At 36.6% G+C, this 18577-nt stretch overlaps 1 protein-coding gene across 4 annotated transcripts in view; it reads right to left on the reverse strand.

Annotated features, from left to right (window-relative positions):
• cobll1b (cordon-bleu WH2 repeat protein-like 1b) overlaps nucleotides 1-17178 on the reverse strand; it is a 74721-nt gene extending 57543 nt beyond the window's left edge. Inside the window, exons 1-2 of one of the 4 annotated variants that reach the window (XM_051905152.1) lie at nucleotides 16819-17178; nucleotides 15650-15724 (exon numbers count right to left, since the gene is read on the reverse strand). In XM_051905152.1, the coding sequence (XP_051761112.1) occupies nucleotides 15650-15724; nucleotides 16819-16859 (116 nt within the window). In that variant the 5' untranslated portion in view covers nucleotides 16860-17178. Of the gene's footprint in view, nucleotides 1-15642; nucleotides 15725-16818 lie in introns of all 4 variants that reach the window. The other 3 variants (XM_051905147.1, XM_051905148.1, XM_051905151.1) reach the window with 3 other exon arrangements.
• Nucleotides 17179-18577: the final 1399 nt, after the last annotated feature.

An 18577-nucleotide genomic window follows, 5' to 3' on the forward strand; every position in this document is an offset into this window, starting at 1 on the left:
TTAAAACTATTACACTGAATCCTTTCTTCTGAGACAAAGGGACATTGTCTGCAGAGACACACTTGCCAGAGATACACCAGTCAGTGTTTTCCCTCTTAGCCAATCTTACACACAGTAGCGTCCAAAAGTCACCGGGTGGCCAAATTCTAGACTTCATCACCGCTTGGGTTTGCAAATGCAAGGTCAGAGATGGTAACGCATTCACGGTTCTGTCTGCGTCATCTCTGGGTGTTTTTATTTATTATTATTTTGTAGAGCTGCACGATTCTTGATAAATTGAGAAGCACAATATTTTTTGTTTCAAATAGAGATGAAATAACAAAATAAAAATTGTTCTGACAATTCTGACTTTTTTTCTCGCAATTGCATGTTATAAAGTCAGAATTGTGAGATATAAACTCAAAATTCTGAGGAAAATAGTCCGAATTTCGAGTTTACATCTCGCAATTCTGACTGTAAAACGCAATTATGAGTTTGTATCTCGCAATTCTGAGAAAGAAGTTTTATATTTAGTCAGATTGTCTTTATAACTCGCAATTCTGACTATATCACGCAATTCTAACTTCGTAACTCGCAATTCTGACTTTACATCACGCAATTCTGACTTTATAACTCACAACTCTGACTTTATATCACGCAATTCTGACTTTATATCACGCAATTCTGACTTTATATCACGCAATTCTGACTTTATAACTCACAATTCTGACTTTATATCTCGCAATTCTGACTTTATATCACGCAATTCTGACTTTATAACTCACAATTCTGACTTTATATCACGCAATTCTGACTTTATAACTCGCAATTCTGACTTTATATCACGCAATTCTGACTTTATATCTCGCAATTCTGACTTTATATCACGCAATTCTGACTATCCAAGCTTCCATATGATTCTCCCACGATTTTGAACAGACTATGTAATTTACGAGAGGTTCTGACAAAATGTTAATTGCTGCAGTCTATTTAAAATGTTTAATTGCTTTGAATGCATTATTTTTAAAAAATCAGTTTGAATGAATGAATGATTCAATGACTCACTCATAAATACTTCACTTGTTTCATTACTGGATGATTTAGGGTTTTTGAAGGAATCTCTTAAAAGAATGATTCAATGACATACATTCTTAATAGAGATGCACTGATGTATCATCCAACAATCAGTATTGGCTGATAAAAGCTATTATTATCACTATCGGCCGATTGTTTAAAAACAGCCGATGATCAGGGCCGATTATATCTTGTCAATCAAAAGGGTGCAGAAAAACATGTCAGACTGCAACTCATACAGTACTGTGTGTGAAGAAAATCTCTCTTTTGTTGAATTTAGTTATAGTGACAATAACGCATTAACAGATAAAAATAGCAGCGTTAAAGCAGGCTCTGCTTGACCCTATGAATCACCCATAGTTCAAGCCAGGGTTGCCAGGTCTGCAGGGTTATTTTTTGTTACATCAAACATCATTTGTAGCACGCCTCCCATCCAATAAAAAAAAAAAAGCCACAATTTTGATTTAATGTGCACTCTATGGCATTATAAAACTGCATGGAAACAATATGCATGATAAAAAATGCCTTTTAGATTTGATCGCTGTTGGACACCTACATCAGAATTAAATAAGGAGGAAATCAAAAGAAGATTGTACATTAAAAATCTATATGACAGCAATCTTCTAATGAGATTTGATACGAGTACCTGACCCCGGGAATAAAACTCAGTGATTTTTAAAACAAGATCGACACACTTGATAGAAGCCATTATGAGCTGGCAAGCTCAGCGGCCTGAAATCCAGTCCCTGAATGACTCTGATGTCTAAGTAATGTGGCAGATGGACATTTATACCTCTCATGTTACACTGAAAAATGAGGAGGAGGGGGAATTGTCGTCTTTTCCATAGTTTTATGTGCTGGAAAACAATACGTCTTATCATATTAAAAAAAATGTGTGTAATGTGGGAGCAGGTTTAAACTGGATTATGACATTTTCTGGTGTTGTCCCATGCAAATTCACTGCCATGATGCAAGGGTGTTGCCAAGGGGTTGCTAGGGTTGTATCATTTAAAAGGTAAATCAAATCACTCATACAAGAAACGGCAGTCCTCTCTTCAACAGGTAGCTGGTGAAGTGTAATACTTAGTCTTTGAAGTTTGACCTAATTATGAACCCCAAGTATAATTAAAGGAGAAATTGCTTAGAGCCACCTTTCTTAGTTACATCCATTTTCCATAATGTGCATTAAAAACAATCCATAACTCTAATTTATGTTCCTAATAAAAATAATAATAATAAATAAATAATGATGATGCTGATCATAAATTGCTACATTGGGACACATCAGATTGTTTTATTATTAAAGAGTAATGAGATAAATAATAATAAAAATACAAATAATACAGTATTATTTTATAATTAATATTAATTGATATTATAAACAATTATTAATTATTAATTATTAAAGAATAATTAAAAAAATAATTTTCTTTATAATAATTAATCAATATAAAATATTATTAAAAACAATACAAAATTAGTTATTATTAATAACAATAATACATTGCCACATTGTGACACATCAGACTGTCAGACTATAATTTTATTATTTTTTATTATTAAAGAGCAATGAGATAAAAAATATTAACAAATAAGAATAATACAGATCATAATAATACAGCATTATTGTATAATTAATTTTAATTAATATTATAAACAAGTATATATAATTTTATAATTATTAAAGAATAATTAATAAAATAATTATATTTATAATATTAATTAATCAATATAAAATATTATTAAAATAATTTTTAAAATATATACAAAATTAGTTATTATTTATAACAATAATAATAAATAATAATAATAATAATAAACTACCTCATCGGGACACATCAGACTGTCAGATTATTATTTTATTATTATTAAAGAGTAATGAGATGAATAATATTAAAAATAAGAATAATACAGATCATAATAATACAGTATTATTATATAATATTATAAACAATAATTTTTATAATTATTAAAGAATAATTAATAAAAATAATTATATTTATAATATCAATTAATCAATATAAAATATTATTAAACTACATATTTTTTTAAATAATACAAAATTAGTTATTATTTATTAATAACAATAATAAACTGCCACATCAGGGATCACATCAGATTCCAAGACTTAATTAAAAAGTCATACATTTATAACTTCTTAAATGTCAGCAGAACCACAAAATGCATTTTTGAGGCTGGCTCTGATGCAATTAGATGGATTTACTTTCAGAGTAAAGAAAAAATTAGGGTGGAAAAGTCTGCAAACGAGCATTTCTTCAGGAAAACTGTGAGCTCTTTCAGTTCCCACAGGCAGGTTCACCATGTTTTTATGATGTGAGGAGACAATCTCAAAGCGTAGACAGAATTCTGCGGTGAGGTTTTTTTTTTTGTTTTTGTTTTTTGGCCTAGTCATTAAAAAGAGTCGGTTCATAAGACTAATGTGTTTATGAATCAGACTACACTAGCTAAAACAACACAATGATTCAGCAAAAAAAATAGTGCAGGAAACACTGTCAGAGAATGCAGACATTCAGCTTTTAATAACAACAAATAAACCCCAATTGTCCAATTTGTATTTTTATGCCAATGTCTCTCCTCAAGTGTCATCTTTGTAAAGGCAAGCGAACACATGCATATACTAGCAATCTCAAACACGCAACACTGACAGCTTACAGTTGCGCCAACAAATGTGTCACACTTGAGGAACTCGATGTGCACCATCTTCTGGAACGCAACATTTAAAGGACAGCATATCTGCCTTCTGACGGAGGTAGTGTAACTCCCCGAAAAACACACGACACACACCACACTAATCAATTTAGAGCATTTTCCTTTTTGCTGCATTCAAAGCAGTTTACGGTCACTGCCTGCAGGCCTGACAGCAAAACAAAGAGCCCCCATTCTCCTGTGTTCTCTGGAGTCCTGCCACATGCTCTTTCAGTGCTCTGAGAAACACAACATAGAGAAATAAAGCCCTTGTATTCCTCAGACAGGAAAGGCAGTGCGAAATCAGGAGTTCTCATGTTCCACACGGAGAAATACTGCATTAAGTCCTCATGGAAGTGTTGGGGAGGCTGGAGTGTTAAATACAGCTGCTGAGAGAGAGGGAGCATGTGTATGTGTGGAATGTGGAGGAGTCAAGACGTATGGAATGCACAGAAGATCTATGGCATCTATAGACACTGGCTCTGTTTCAAATCCTAGTGAGCTGTCTACGTAGGCAGCATTTTAAGACATCATGCACACAACATAGGAAACATTAATATGCTGACTTCTCAGAATCAGAAACATAAAGAGCTTTACTGCCAACTATGTTTATTTGTCTGACATATACAGGAATTACACAGTAGAAATGAAATATAAGAATAATATAAGAAAATTGAATAGTGCAATATAATACAGTGTGTATATATATATACAGTGGGTACGGAAAGTATTCAGACCCCCTTAAATTTTTCACTCTTTGTTATATTGCAGCCGTTTGCTAAAATCATTTAAGTTCATTTTTTTTCCTCATTAATGTACACACAGCACCCCATATTGACAGAAAAACACAGAATTGTTGACATTTTTGCAGATTTATTAAAAAAGAAAAACTGAAATATCACATGGTCCTAAGTATTCAGACCCTTTGCTCAGTATTTAGTAGAAGCACCCTTTTGATCTAATACAGCCATGAGTCTTTTTGGGAAAGATGCAACAAGTTTTTCACACCTGGATTTGGGGATCCTCTGCCATTCCTCCTTGCAGATCCTCTCCAGTTCTGTCAGGTTGGATGGTAAACGTTGGTGGACAGCCATTTTTAGGTCTCTCCAGAGATGCTCAATTGGGTTTAAGTCAGGGCTCTGGCTGGGCCATTCAAGAACAGTCAAGGAGTTGTTGTGAAGCCACTCCTTCGTTATTTTAGCTGTGTGCTTAGGGTCATTGTCTTGTTGGAAGGTAAACCTTCAGCCCAGTCTGAGGTCCTGAGCACTCTGGAGAAGGTTTTCGTCCAGGATATCCCTGTACTTGGCCGCATTCATCTTTCCCTCGATTGCAACCAGTCGTCCTGTCCCTGCAGCTGAAAAACACCCCCACAGCATGATGCTGCCACCACCATGCTTCACTGTTGGGACTGTATTGGACAGGTGATGAGCAGTGCCTGGTTTTCTCCACACATACCGCTTAGAATTAAGGCCAAAAAGTTCTATCTTGGTCTCATCAGACTAGAGAATCTTATTTCTCACCATCTTGGAGTCCTCCATGCGGGCTTTCATGTGTCTTGCACTGAGGAGAGGCTTCCGTCGGGCCACTCTGCCATAAAGCCCCGACTGGTGGAGGGCTGCAGTGATGGTTGACTTTCTACAACTTTCTCCCATCTCCCGACTGCATCTCTGGAGCTCAGCCACAGTGATCTTTGGGTTCTTCTTTACCTCTCTCACCAAGGCTCTTCTCCCCCGATAGCTCAGTTTGGCGGGACAGCCAGCTCTAGGAAGGGTTCTGGTCGTCCCAAACGTCTTCCATTTAAGGATTATGGAGGCCACTGTGTTCTTAGGAACCTTAAGTGCAGCAGAATTTTTTTTGTAACCTTGGCCAGATCTGTGCCTTGCCACAATTCTGTCTCTGAGCTCTTCAGGCAGTTCCTTTGACCTCATGATTCTCATTTGCTCTGACATGCACTGTGAGCTGTAAGGTCTTATATAGACAGGTGTGTGGCTTTCCTAATCAAGTCCAGTCAGTATAATCAAACACAGCTGGACTCAAATGAAGGTGTAGAACCATCTCAAGGATGATCAGAAGAAATGGACAGCACCTGAGTTAAATATATGAGTGTCACAGCAAAGGGTCTGAATACTTAGGACCATGTGATATTTCAGTTTTTCTTTTTTAATAAATCTGCAAAAATGTCAACAATTCTGTGTTTTTCTGTCAATATGGGGTGCTGTGTGTACATTAATGAGGAAAAAAATGAACTTAAATGATTTTAGCAAATGGCTGCAATATAACAAAGAGTGAAAAATTTAAGGGGGTCTGAATACTTTCCGTACCCACTGTATATATATATATATATATATATATATATGCAGATGAAGCTAGACTATTATCAATATAATAATAATAATAATTTAAAACTAAAAAAAATAGCAATAACTTCAATCTTAAGACTAGTTTACCCAAAGTTTGCATGGACAACAACAAACACTACCATTTTTATTTTTTTTTAAATCTTTTTGAAAGAAGTCAACATTTATTTAATCAACAATACACTGAAACAGGGATATTGTGAAATATTATTACAATTTAAAATAACTGTTTTCTATTGGAACATATTTTGAAATGTAATTTATTCCTGTGATCAAAGCTGAATTTTCAGCATCATTACTCCAGTCTTCAGTGTCACATGATCCTTCAGAAATCATTCTAATATGCTGATTTGCTGCTCAAGAAAAAAAAATATTATTATTATCAATGTTTAAAATGGAAATCTTTTGTAACATTATAAATGTCTTTACTGTCATTTTCAATTTAAGAAGTGAATAATTTAATGCAGAAAATAAGCTGTGTGTCCACCAAAGTGTTTTTTTTTTCCGAGGTTAGCGTATTTTTCCAATTGTTTTCAATGGGAGCGCAATGTTTTTAAAACGCCAGGAGCGTAACGAGGCCTGAAGGCCGTTTCACACTGAATGCAAAACGAGTGATCATCTTCTGCTAATTCACGCCTGGCGCCGACCAACAATGCATTTGTCCTCATGTATGTGTCTCACATATGGCTTTAACATCATCCGCTGCATAGGAAAGTTTTGATTCGATAATGGGCAGACATGCATTCTTTGCATGTTTTATAATGGACTGGATGCTAAATCTGCTTATCATTTGTCATAAACATCCTTTTTGTTATAAAAATACTATGAGCTGCATAAAAAACACATAGAAAACATATTGCCATAATCCTATCTATTTGCCATATTTCATCTGTAGAAAAATGTTTCTCTCAATTTTTATACACGGAAGAGCAGGAGATATGATTACATGATTGACAGATCCAAAACACGCTCTGATAATCATAACACTCGCGCACATGGAAGAAAACGGATTCTGTATAAAGAACGTGTGAGAATAAATCTGTTCTCAGATGCCAATAATAATCTCCTCCTGGATACTCTTCTTCGGTGTTTGTTTACACTAGTTTTCGAAACAGCACCATCACTCTCACCCTTCTTTGCAACAGCAGCTGCTCCGGGCACGTGATCTAAAGCTCAAATCTAATTGGACGGCTCGTCGACACACAGGTTGAAAAAAAAAATCCTCGCTTTTTCGCACCGCGAATGTTCGCGGCCAGTGTGAAAGGCTCCACAGGGATCTATTGTTTCGATTCAAGAACGTCATTGCGGTGAAAATTCGCGCCGAATTTCGCATTCAGTGACAAAGGGCTGAGTGCTCTGCATTTTTTATCGGTCACCTAGAATTGAAGAATGTTCAGTTTTGGGTAAAACACAGCACTCATCACTGTCACTTTGCACCCAGCCGTCCAATCACAGTGGAGGAGGCGCCACATTCTCCTTGTACAACACCAACAGTTGACAACAATAATGGAACAAAATAATAAAAACAAGTGCCAGAGCAAATACTTTACGTCGACAGCAGCAAATACTTTTTTAATTGACATTTTTATATATAAAAATGTCAATATACCGCGAATATTCCGTATCATAGCAAGCAAAGCATCTCAACTGAAAAAAATGTTGCGCTGCTGCTACAGCTAGGCGTTTCAGCAGAGCGCCTGGCGTTTTCAGCTGGCTAAAAATGCTTTGGTGGACACACGGCCTAATTTCTTTAAAAAAAAAAAAAATTTTACTGACCCCAAACTGTTGAATGGCAATGTATTTTTATGCAACACATTTAGGCTGCCTATGTAAGGCGTTCTAAATCAGCAATCATGAGGTTGCATTTCAGTTAGGGTGCTGCCTAAGTAGGCAGCAGACAGCTCACTAAGTTTTTGAACAGAGCCCTTGTGTTCATTCTGCTAGGCTTGTCACCACAAGAGAGCCTCATTCAAAGGATAACATATTACTCAAGTAAGCAAATGAAACAAGTATTTAATGATGCTACAGTACTGCTATGCTACAACTCACGTATACTGTATTTAAAGGGACAAGAATTCAAATATGTCATCATACTTGTTAACATCAACATCAACATACAGTCAAACCAAAAATTTTTAATAGTTTTTATATATTTTTACTAGTGGGTGCAGGACACTATAGTTAATTTATGTCAGTGAGGATAGCAAAATAAAGTAAACTGTGACATATTTTACCCAAAAATTCTTCATACAGTGGACTACCAGTAAAACTGATAAAAATTTGGGACCAAAAATTATTCAGACACTTTGACCTGACCATGTTTTGCCTAAGTGTTATCTGACATAATTAAGATTATTTTTTTCTGACACAGTTTAACTCTTATATTTCATTACAATTAATAATGAATGAAATGTTCAAGGTGTCTGGATAAATTTTGGTTTGACTATATATGCACACCTGTGAATTTTTTCTTTTACAGGTCTCTAATCTCAAATGCATGCTTCCATACATAGTACAAACACAATGCATTCTTCTTTGCCATACACGTTTTGAGGAACATGGGGAGTAAATGATGACCAAACTTTAATTTTCTGGTATCCAATATGAGAAAGAAAACTATCCCTTGGCTTGTAGTATTTTTTTCTAGTGTGCTTTAAAAAAATTAAGAATTACTATAGCTTCAAATAGCCTCAGGCTGTTGATGTCTGAGATGTCTACATTTTCCAGACTAACCATTGTTCTAAAAGTGTCTTAGGGAGTTGTCTCTTAAAAACACCCTAAACCTTTCACGGTAAACTGTACATGTTAAAAGCTTGACTAATAATCATCCTGTTGATTCTATTGAGAAAACACCCAACCTGAAACCTTTCATTTCCTGCAAAGTGTTCACAAGACAGAAACAACTTCAAAGTTCAAAAGATCTCCCACACTAATCCAGACAACTATCCGAGACAAATGTTAGACACAGCCTTACGTGGAAGTATACGACAACTGGGGGGTAACTAGGGATGCAAAGAGGTGGAAAATTTCCGGTAAATTTCCATCAACTTTCCAAAAATTCCTGAAAGTTTCCAAAATCCTAGAAAGTTTCCAGAAAATGGCGGAAACTTTCCAGAATTAGTGGAAAATTTTCCAGAATTTCTGGAAACTTTCCAGAATTTTTGGAAATGTATTGGAAATTTAGCCTTTCCAGGATTGTGGGAAATTTTTGGGAAATTTTGGAAAGTTTCTGGAAATTTACCAGAAATTTTCCGCCTCTTTGCATCCCTAGGGGTGTTCTGGCTAGTTTCCAGGGGTTTCGTAGCCAGGTTTATTCTAGACAGGGCATTCTGATGGTATCTAGGGTGTTGCTAGGTGGTTTACAAAGTATTCTGGGTGGTTTCCAGAAAGTCTTTGTCATGCCAACATAATAACATCACTGTTCTTATACTGTAGCTTTCAACACCGGATTGGATAGAACAGCTGTGCGAGCGGCGTGTGTGTGTGTGTGTGTGTGTGTGTGTGTGTGTTAGTATATGAAGAAGGAAAGTTGGAGTGTGAGAAAGTATGGAAACATCTGCCACAACACTTAAGAGCTTCCAAACCCAGTCCCTGAGGTGACACTTTGTTGTCAAGGCTGCACTGAGATAGAAGTGTCTGTGTTGATCATTTGGTAACGACTAAAGATCACACAAGATGACATCATGAGCGAGTAAACATTCCGACAGTTATTCACAACACCGTAGCTGTCCGTCCAGCTCGGAATTCCAAGAACAGATGTCAAGAGTAAAAGAAGCCAAACTGCAGCAGCATACAGTAGAGTCCTGCCAACACCTGCGAAGTTCCACATCTTGCTTTCATATTTGCAGAGATCAAGCTTAAATTCCCCTCATTTGTCAGTCTCTTTTTTTTTTACCATTCTGAGCTTCCAGAATATGAACACACTGCTAAATGCGGGCACATCTGCAGTCACTGTATGTTATTAGCAGGCCCACATTATCTGCACTTTTTAGGGGAGGAAATCTGCAAAACAGTTTTAAATACTGTCAAATGTGTTGTATGGATGTGAGAGTGCAACACTTGTATTGGTAGGCGTAAGCATTGTCTACAGTATTTAACAAACAAAAACAGAAAATTACTTTGTTAATGACATGCATTTACTGCGATTCAGTAGGAAAATTCAGATTTTCCAGTTCAATTTGATTCAGATACAAATGCTCTTGATTGTAATTGATTCAGATTTCAATTTGTTTGAATTTAATTCTAATTCATTTATATGTCAGTTGTAAAGTCCATTTTGCTTCTCTATTCGTAGGGTGTGTTCACACTTGGCAGATTTGGTTCAGTTTAAATGAACTCTGGTGTGATTGCTCTGTTAGTGCGGTTCATTTGAGTAAGTGTGAACGCTGCCATCTGAACCCTGGTGCGCACCAAACAAGTGGACCGAGACCCCTGAAAAGATGGGTCTCTGTCTGCTTTCAAATGAACTCTGGTGTGGTTCGACTGAAATATGAATGCAACATGGACCAAAGAGATGTAAATGAACCAAAAACAGGACATGATGTCACAAGACAGAATGCTCAAGCATAACTGTTTTTTCTCATCATAGTCGCGATGTTGCCTATCACAGTTCGGTACAGGCATCAGAACCGCGTCTCCTCGCAGCAGATCTTTTTTTTGTGTGTGTGTGTGTGATGAAGGGATTCCTGACGCTGTTTTGACTCCTTTACACATTTTATAAGCTCTGCACGAGTTTTCAGCTCCATCATATACCATCACATGTACGCACATTTTGTCTTTTTTGATCCGGACCAAAAGAACCAAGAGAAACGAACTACAAGTGTGAACACACCCTTAAATACAAATATTATCTCTCTGTTTAGGCAGTGTTTAATTACATTACATTTATTCATTTAATACGTATCTTTTTCCAAAACATCTTACAAATTAGGAAAAATCACAATAAATTTGTCATAGGAGATAGTGTTGTCAAAAGTACCGGTACTTCGTATACCAAGTCGATACTGATATTTTGAAAATGTGACGATACCAGCATTTCTGTAGTACTGGGAGTACCGAGTATCCGGGTATATTCGGTTCCCACTGATAGGGCTGTGCCAGTATTTACGTGAATATGACACGAGTGAAGCACAAAGCTTTGTTTACAAAATAAATAATAAGTTAGCAATTAAATGTGACATCGCAGCCATGGAAACATTTTGGTTCATGCCGAATGAGAAAGTCCATAAATTTAAGATTTGTCGGCTTTGTATTCTGTTTTGCGAATTGCGATCTGGTCACCCGATTATCAGAGAATTTAACAATATTCCATTAGTAATTCCACTGAACATGAAATCAGTTTCTTTTCCCAAATCTTCACTCACGCAGGGGATTATAAACGTTTCTTCCTTTGGTTCGCTTTTAGGCCTATTATATTTGCATTCTTTACTGTGGTAAAGTAGAAAAAAACACTGTAGGACAGAAACCTTTTTGCTTGCACATCAATTTCTATTTAACACAGTTTGTGCTTATTATTAGACTTTATAAGGCGCGTCAAGTTTATTTGTATAGCACGTTTCACACACGCCGGCGATTTTTAGTTTCGCTTTCTCTGGCAGCGCAAAATCAAACATAGCCTGAATGTCTGAAGATAAAACTCGCTCTTCAGACCTTTTACAACAAGTGTCAGCTGCTTGTAACATCAGGAGATAACATGAAGATATTATTAAAGAGAAATGGTCTCTTTCCTGCTCGTGTCCCTCATCCATCTCAAAGCGCAGAGCGGTAGGCTATATGACGCATCTTTGTGTGGAAATAAAAAAAGGAATGTTTTTTTTTTTTTTTTTTTTAAATAATATTTAACTTTCTTATTATTTAGGTTACCATTATTTACCAATATTTATTTCATAGTTTTACAGGCTGTAGTGTGTTGTTTCACTGACGGAAGTGCTAAAATAAACACGCACGTCTGTTAAAAAATGGATGTTTGATCATTTATTTATTTTTTTATATTTCGAAATTTATTTAATTGAGGTATGTATATATACACACAGAAACATACACACACACGCTCCAAATATTTATATGTATGATTACCATCATATTTAATATGTTTTTAAAATAGGCTACTTAAATAAAATAGTAAAATAGTTCAAACAGGTTTTCCTGTGGTACTGAAATTGGTACCGAGAACCATAAAATTTTACTGGTATTGGTACCGACTACTGGAATTTTGGTACCGTGACAACACTTATAGAAGCCAAAAATATTGATAGCACACAATGCCAGGTATAAAGTATAAACAAGATTAGATTCACACTTTTTATGTTGTTGTTTGTTTGTTGTTTTTTTAACTGGACATATCATGTAAATCGGACTTTTTCTGTGTTTAAGTGCTATAATCAGGTCCCCGGTTCATCTACCAACCCAGAAAACGTGAAAAAAGGACAACCAAGTAACTTTCTCTGCAAGCATGTGAAGAAAAAAAAAACGAGCCGCTCAGATTTTGCTCCCCTTGTGACGTAGGAAGGGTATCTTATTTATAATACCTTCCCTTAATCTGTAACTTCTTCCTGAGTCTCTCCATCAGTGTCGACTCCGGTTTGAACAATGTAAGGCTGAACACCGTTACTGACAATCCTCATTTTGGCTGCGTGAGATTCTCCAGCTTTGTTGTTGTCGAGCAACCGAAGCATGAGCTGTTAAAGCTCCACCCTCTTCTGGAAAGGGGGCCGGGAGCAGCAGCTCATTTGCATTTAAAGGGACACACACAAAAACAGCGTGTTTTTGCTCACACCCAAATAGGGGCAAATTTGACAAGCTATAATAAATGATCTGTGGGGTATTTTGAGCTGACACATTATACATTGTGCAAAGAGATCTGCAAGGGAATAGAGTGAAATCAAACTCATGTTTTTCATATTCAAAACCTCATGTAAAAACAAGTGTAAATAAATTGCACAACTTGCGCAAAAGGCTGGAAATTTTGGATTTACAAACATAGTTGCACCACAGACATAAGACGGTTGATGGCCTGATGCCCCGCGGTGCCAGAGAAACCAAAATCCTGCCCCCGAATTACACAACAACTTCTGTGCGGTTAAGAGTCACACTGTTTAACACAGCAATACTTTCTCTCTGTAAACCCCATGGGCAAATCTAATCAAATGATCCTGGGTGCAAGATTTGAGTGCTGAGTGCTTGTGCGAGGCTCATAAAAAGCCTTCAAAATATCAGACTCGCCTCTGATTAAAATCACAATAACGCAGGGATGTGCTCATAGCCATCGTGGGAGATGTAATGTGTGTGTGTGATAGAGAAAATAATGCAGAAAATAGAGAGTTATGAGAACGTGCTGGAAAAAATCTCTCAGATTTCATAGAAAATGCTTCCAGCCTTTGGAACGCTCTCAGCTGACATCATACTCTGCTAGCAAAATCTGAACCCATGGAGCACAAATTTCCAAAGTCTTAAAGTCCAAAGTGTGTTAATAAAGATCATATTTGACGCTAATGCGTATGTAGGATTCAACGTCCAGATCTCCTCACTCATGATATAGACGGCTAATCGGCCTCATGTGGTTTTCAAGGACCAGTTCTGCGTCTGGTTTGTATATTTTAAATTTCCTAGTCTTCTGATTCTGAGACTGTAGTATTTCCCCCACAGCCATGGATTATTACACCAGATAAGTACAATTGGTTCTGAGGTCAAATTAACAACCATCACATTGAACGCAGCAACCATTTTTCTGTAATCTCCAGTCATATCTAAGCGGGAAATGAAAACTGTAGACCCTGTTCTTCACTAGACGACTCTAAAGTAGCAAATGCAATTACATCCTCATTTCCCCAGCAAAGAAATTAACCAGGAGAATTTTTCAAGAGACTCCCCCTCCCTAAAGTTCATTTCCCATGACCTCCACATGTGTCCAAGAGCATTTCTCAGCTCTGCTCTGCAGGCAGGAAATGCACCGATGTCAAAGGTTGAGGCAATGCTTGCGACAACAGAGACTTTAATTACAGTCAGACTGTCTTGTAAACAAGCACACAACGTCTAAATCTTCACTCATAAACAGCCTGGTCTGCAGTGACAGATCACACAAATGTCATTCCTACCCAATGCATTACATTCATACATTTATTTTCAGCTATATTCCAGAACTCACTTTATGCATCACTATGATTTTTCTTTACAGCAAATGGAGCTGGAATGAGCAATGAACTGCTTGAAAACTGGAAACTTTCTTCTTATTCTCCTCATTCCACATAATCTTTGAATCCACAAGACGAAAGAACAAACACACATGCATTAGTATTACAGTCTTTCATCACACTTTCCTACAGACTCAAATATCCACACTTACTGTACAACTGGGAAATTTCTACAATGCTCGTTTTCTTTGCAATACTGTTTTAATTGTTAATCAATTCATAGCTCTTCCCGCATCCTCAAATTCTATCTGCAGAAACCATTTACTAACAAAAGCTAGTTAACCCCTTAACGGTCACCCCCATTTTTGAACATAGACGTGAAAATGCACTATCAAACTTAAATGGTTGTAATTCAAGAATGCTTTGGAATATAGACCTAAGTTTGATCTTGTTTTAAAGAATACACTCAGCAGACTGCACTTCAAAGCACTTCGAAAAATGAAAGTATGAAAAAAGTTATAGAAGTTTAAATTTACTGTAAATTAAATGTACTGTAATAAACGTTTATATTTTATATAAAATATATATTTTACAAAATATTTTTTACTCTAATACTGATATAAAATCCAAGCCATATGTCTAACCAAGTTGTGTTCCAAATTTGAAGTTGATATCACAAAAATTGAAGTTCCCATGAGATTTAGTTTAGGCGTTGTACCCAAAAAAGCCACCGGGTGTCACCCACTTTTGATGAATTCTCCTGTCACAAATGAATAAATTTCTTTCCAAATATCACTTATATCACAAAATATGGAAGCTTGAGATTCAGACCTTTCCGACGATATGTGTTTTGTCAAGATTAGAAAAGTTTTAACTAAAAAGTAGTTTAAAATTTTTTTGTAATATATAACATGACAACGCCCACTAGGGGGAGGGGCATGCTAAAAGGATTTAAAGTACCGTTTCCATGGTAACACAATGTCCAATTTCCAAACGGTTTTCACAGGATGAATGCTGAGATTTTAAGCTTTCGAATGATACCTAATTTATGACGATTCCTGAAATATGTGATGTGAAAAAAAAGGCAATACATAAAAACAGCGCCAAGTGGGAGGGTGACAGTTAAGGGGCTAATGACATGATCCTCCAGGAAGTGACATCATTTTGATAGGAAAACAACATTACAACTGTACGATCAAATTAAAATAGCTCAAAAAACAATATCAGAAACAATTCTCAATCATCCTCTTGACTGCACGGCAAAAATCGAGGTTTTAGAGAAATACAACACAAGCATATTGATGTCTTAAAAGTTTAAGTTTAAGACATACTGTAACCACACAACTACTCTAAACAGATCAAACCCAGAGTTATGGAGTAAATCTATTAGTGCTTACGGTCTACCTTCGGTCAGGCGGTCGACTGTGCGCATTACCATCCATCCCTGCAGCGGCCTGCATGGCTCTGAAATCCCTGGCACTGTAGAACAGAAAGCAAACACTGTACTCACTCGTGGCACTGCCTAAAGGGAGTGCTGACAGATTGAGAAGTTAAACTCGACTAGTCAGTTTTGCAGAAGGTGGTTCTTCGTGCCACAGTGTCAATAATGGGCATGGTTCCCTTGTTGAAAAAACAAACATCTTGAACTTACACCAGACAAGCTCCCAACTTGGTCAGGCTGGTCTATGGGCTGGTTTTAGAAGAGCTTTAGCCTCTTTTCAGCTGAAAGACTAGATTAAACCAGTCAAGACCAGCAAACCAGCTTAGTTGTATTTATTTATCTCACACACACACACACACACACACACACACACACACACACACACACACACACACACACACACACACACACACACACACACACACACACACACACACACACACACACACACACACACACACACACACACACACACACACACACACACACACACACACACACACACACACACACACACACACTTAGTCTAGTGATGTGGTTCAAACGTGACCTGGCTTCGAATCCCGCCTCAACAAACAATTATTATTTCACACAAACTTGGAAATTAACAAATCAGCCAGTGATTCCCATGCAGTTTTGTCATATGGAAAATAACAACATTGTGATAACTCATTTTTGTATTCAACAGGCAAGGGGGGAAATCGGATTGCTTTAAATAGGCATTGCGCTTTTGCTGGCTGTCAACTGTCAAAAAAACGTCAAAAACATAATGCAATCCGAAGCCTTACAATAGTTTTTCGGGGGGAAAGAAACTGCACCTGTAAAAAAAACTACAATAAAAGCTATTTCATAAAGCTACTTGGTCAAAATGACAGACTACCTTTAAAATACGGTTGAAAAAACGATTTCGTTTAACAATTTAGCCGGTGTGATTTGTGTTCAAGACGACTCAAGTTCGAATCCCGACTCAACATACTTTTTTTAAAAACATAGTTTTTTTTAAGCAAAACAAAAGAGTAAACTTGTCGGTCATCACCATGAAGCAATTTTGTCATTATATCCGTAATTCATTTAGTGTTTCACGAATAAAACAGTCATAATAGTTTGAATGAGCATGATTCATCGAACGTACCTTGATCGCCCTTGAAGTTTCCCGCGGCTGTCAACTGTCATCAGTCTCGCTACCAATACGTCAAAACACCATCATTAACAACAACTTCAGCAGGTTTTGGAGCGTTTCTGCTGACTTAAAGCACTCCTTATTGGTCCCTGCATCACTTCTATCCCGTTACCCCCTTAAAATTCTGCAACTCCCACCATATTTTCCAGAGTCCTGCCCCTGTCAACAGACGCTCCTCTGTTCCTTTTTAACCGAGAGGGAGACGGCAGCTCCGCATATTCAAGTCATGACACGATGAGTTACAGTCACTGCCAGCCCTCCCATCTTCACACTGGATTCATCGACTGTTCACACTCCGGTTAGACGGTGGAATGCGAATTTACATGTCGCCCCCGATGAGAAAAGTCTTAACAAAGCAGTGAATGTGTTCAAATCCCACGTACAGTAATGCCATGCGAGAGATTAGTTTGTTTGAGGCGTCTCCTCAAACCCAACATAATTCATTCATGAATATCATATTAGTAATATTGATTGTCATGCCAATAATAGCCTATATGTCAAGGATGTTAATTTAAGTGCACTTGTACATGGAGGATTTCAGTTCCTTGCTTGACGTGACGAACCACAACTTACAAAATAGCGACGTCTAGTGATAGAAGTGCTGTAGTACATGCCAGACGCCTTCACCAAAATGAAATGTCTGTCATTATTTACTCACCTTCATGTCGTTTAAAAGACGTATTCTCACAAGTCTAAGGAGAGTTACTGAAAAATATCCACAGAAAAATCTTTCATACAGCAGTAGACATATTCGACATAACTGTCACTAATCCAAGTCAATACCCAAAAAGCGGCCACGTGCTTTTATTTCCTCCTATTCTGAGGAAATATTTCTGCGGTTATGTCTACGTGTCAAATTTGGGGCCGACATATGAAGTCTCAATTATATTGCTCATGAATCTCAAGTCATTTTGTTTGCGAGTCTCGTGTTTTCATCTCTGGTTAACCAAAGCACGCCACACTTCCCACACACTAACAAGGTTATTTGACCAATTAAATTTAACCCAACTACAGACAAACATCACGGGAGGATTTTCTTTTCTTTTTCTTAGAGTCGTGAATATTTCCATGACATCCTATGGTGACAGTTTAAACATGTTTTGAATAAAGTGAGTAGCCTAATATTTTGTCTTGAGAGATCCTATTTATATCCTATCTTAAAGGGATATTTCATTTTATAAAGTCAGAATTGAGTTATAAAGTCAGAATTGTGAGTTATAAAGTCAGAATTGAGTTATAAAGTCAGAATTGTGAGATATAAAGTCAGAATTGCGAGTTATAAAGTCAGAATTGAGTTATAAAGTCAGAATTGTGAGATATAAAATCGCAATTGCGTGATATAAAGTCAGAATTGCGAGTTATAGTCAGAATTGTGAAATATAAAGTCAGAATTGCGATATTAAGTCAGAATTGCTAGATATAAAGTCAGAATTGCTAGATATAAAGTCAGAATTGCGAGTTATAAAGTCAGAATTGAGTTATAAAGTCAGAATTGCTAGATATAAAGTCAGAATTGCTAGATATAAAGTCAGAATTGCGAGTTATAAAGTCAGAATTGCGATATTAAGTCAGAATTGCTAGATATAAAGTCAGAATTGCTAGATATAAAGTCAGAATTGTGAGTTATAAAGTCAGAATTGAGTTATAAAGTCAGAATTGTGAGATATAAAGTCAAAATTGTAAGTTATAAAGTCAGAATTGAGTTATAAAG

The sequence above is a fragment of the Ctenopharyngodon idella genome, chromosome 9, assembly GCF_019924925.1.
Source record: "Ctenopharyngodon idella isolate HZGC_01 chromosome 9, HZGC01, whole genome shotgun sequence".
NCBI classification, from domain to species: Eukaryota; Metazoa; Chordata; class Actinopteri; order Cypriniformes; family Xenocyprididae; genus Ctenopharyngodon; species Ctenopharyngodon idella.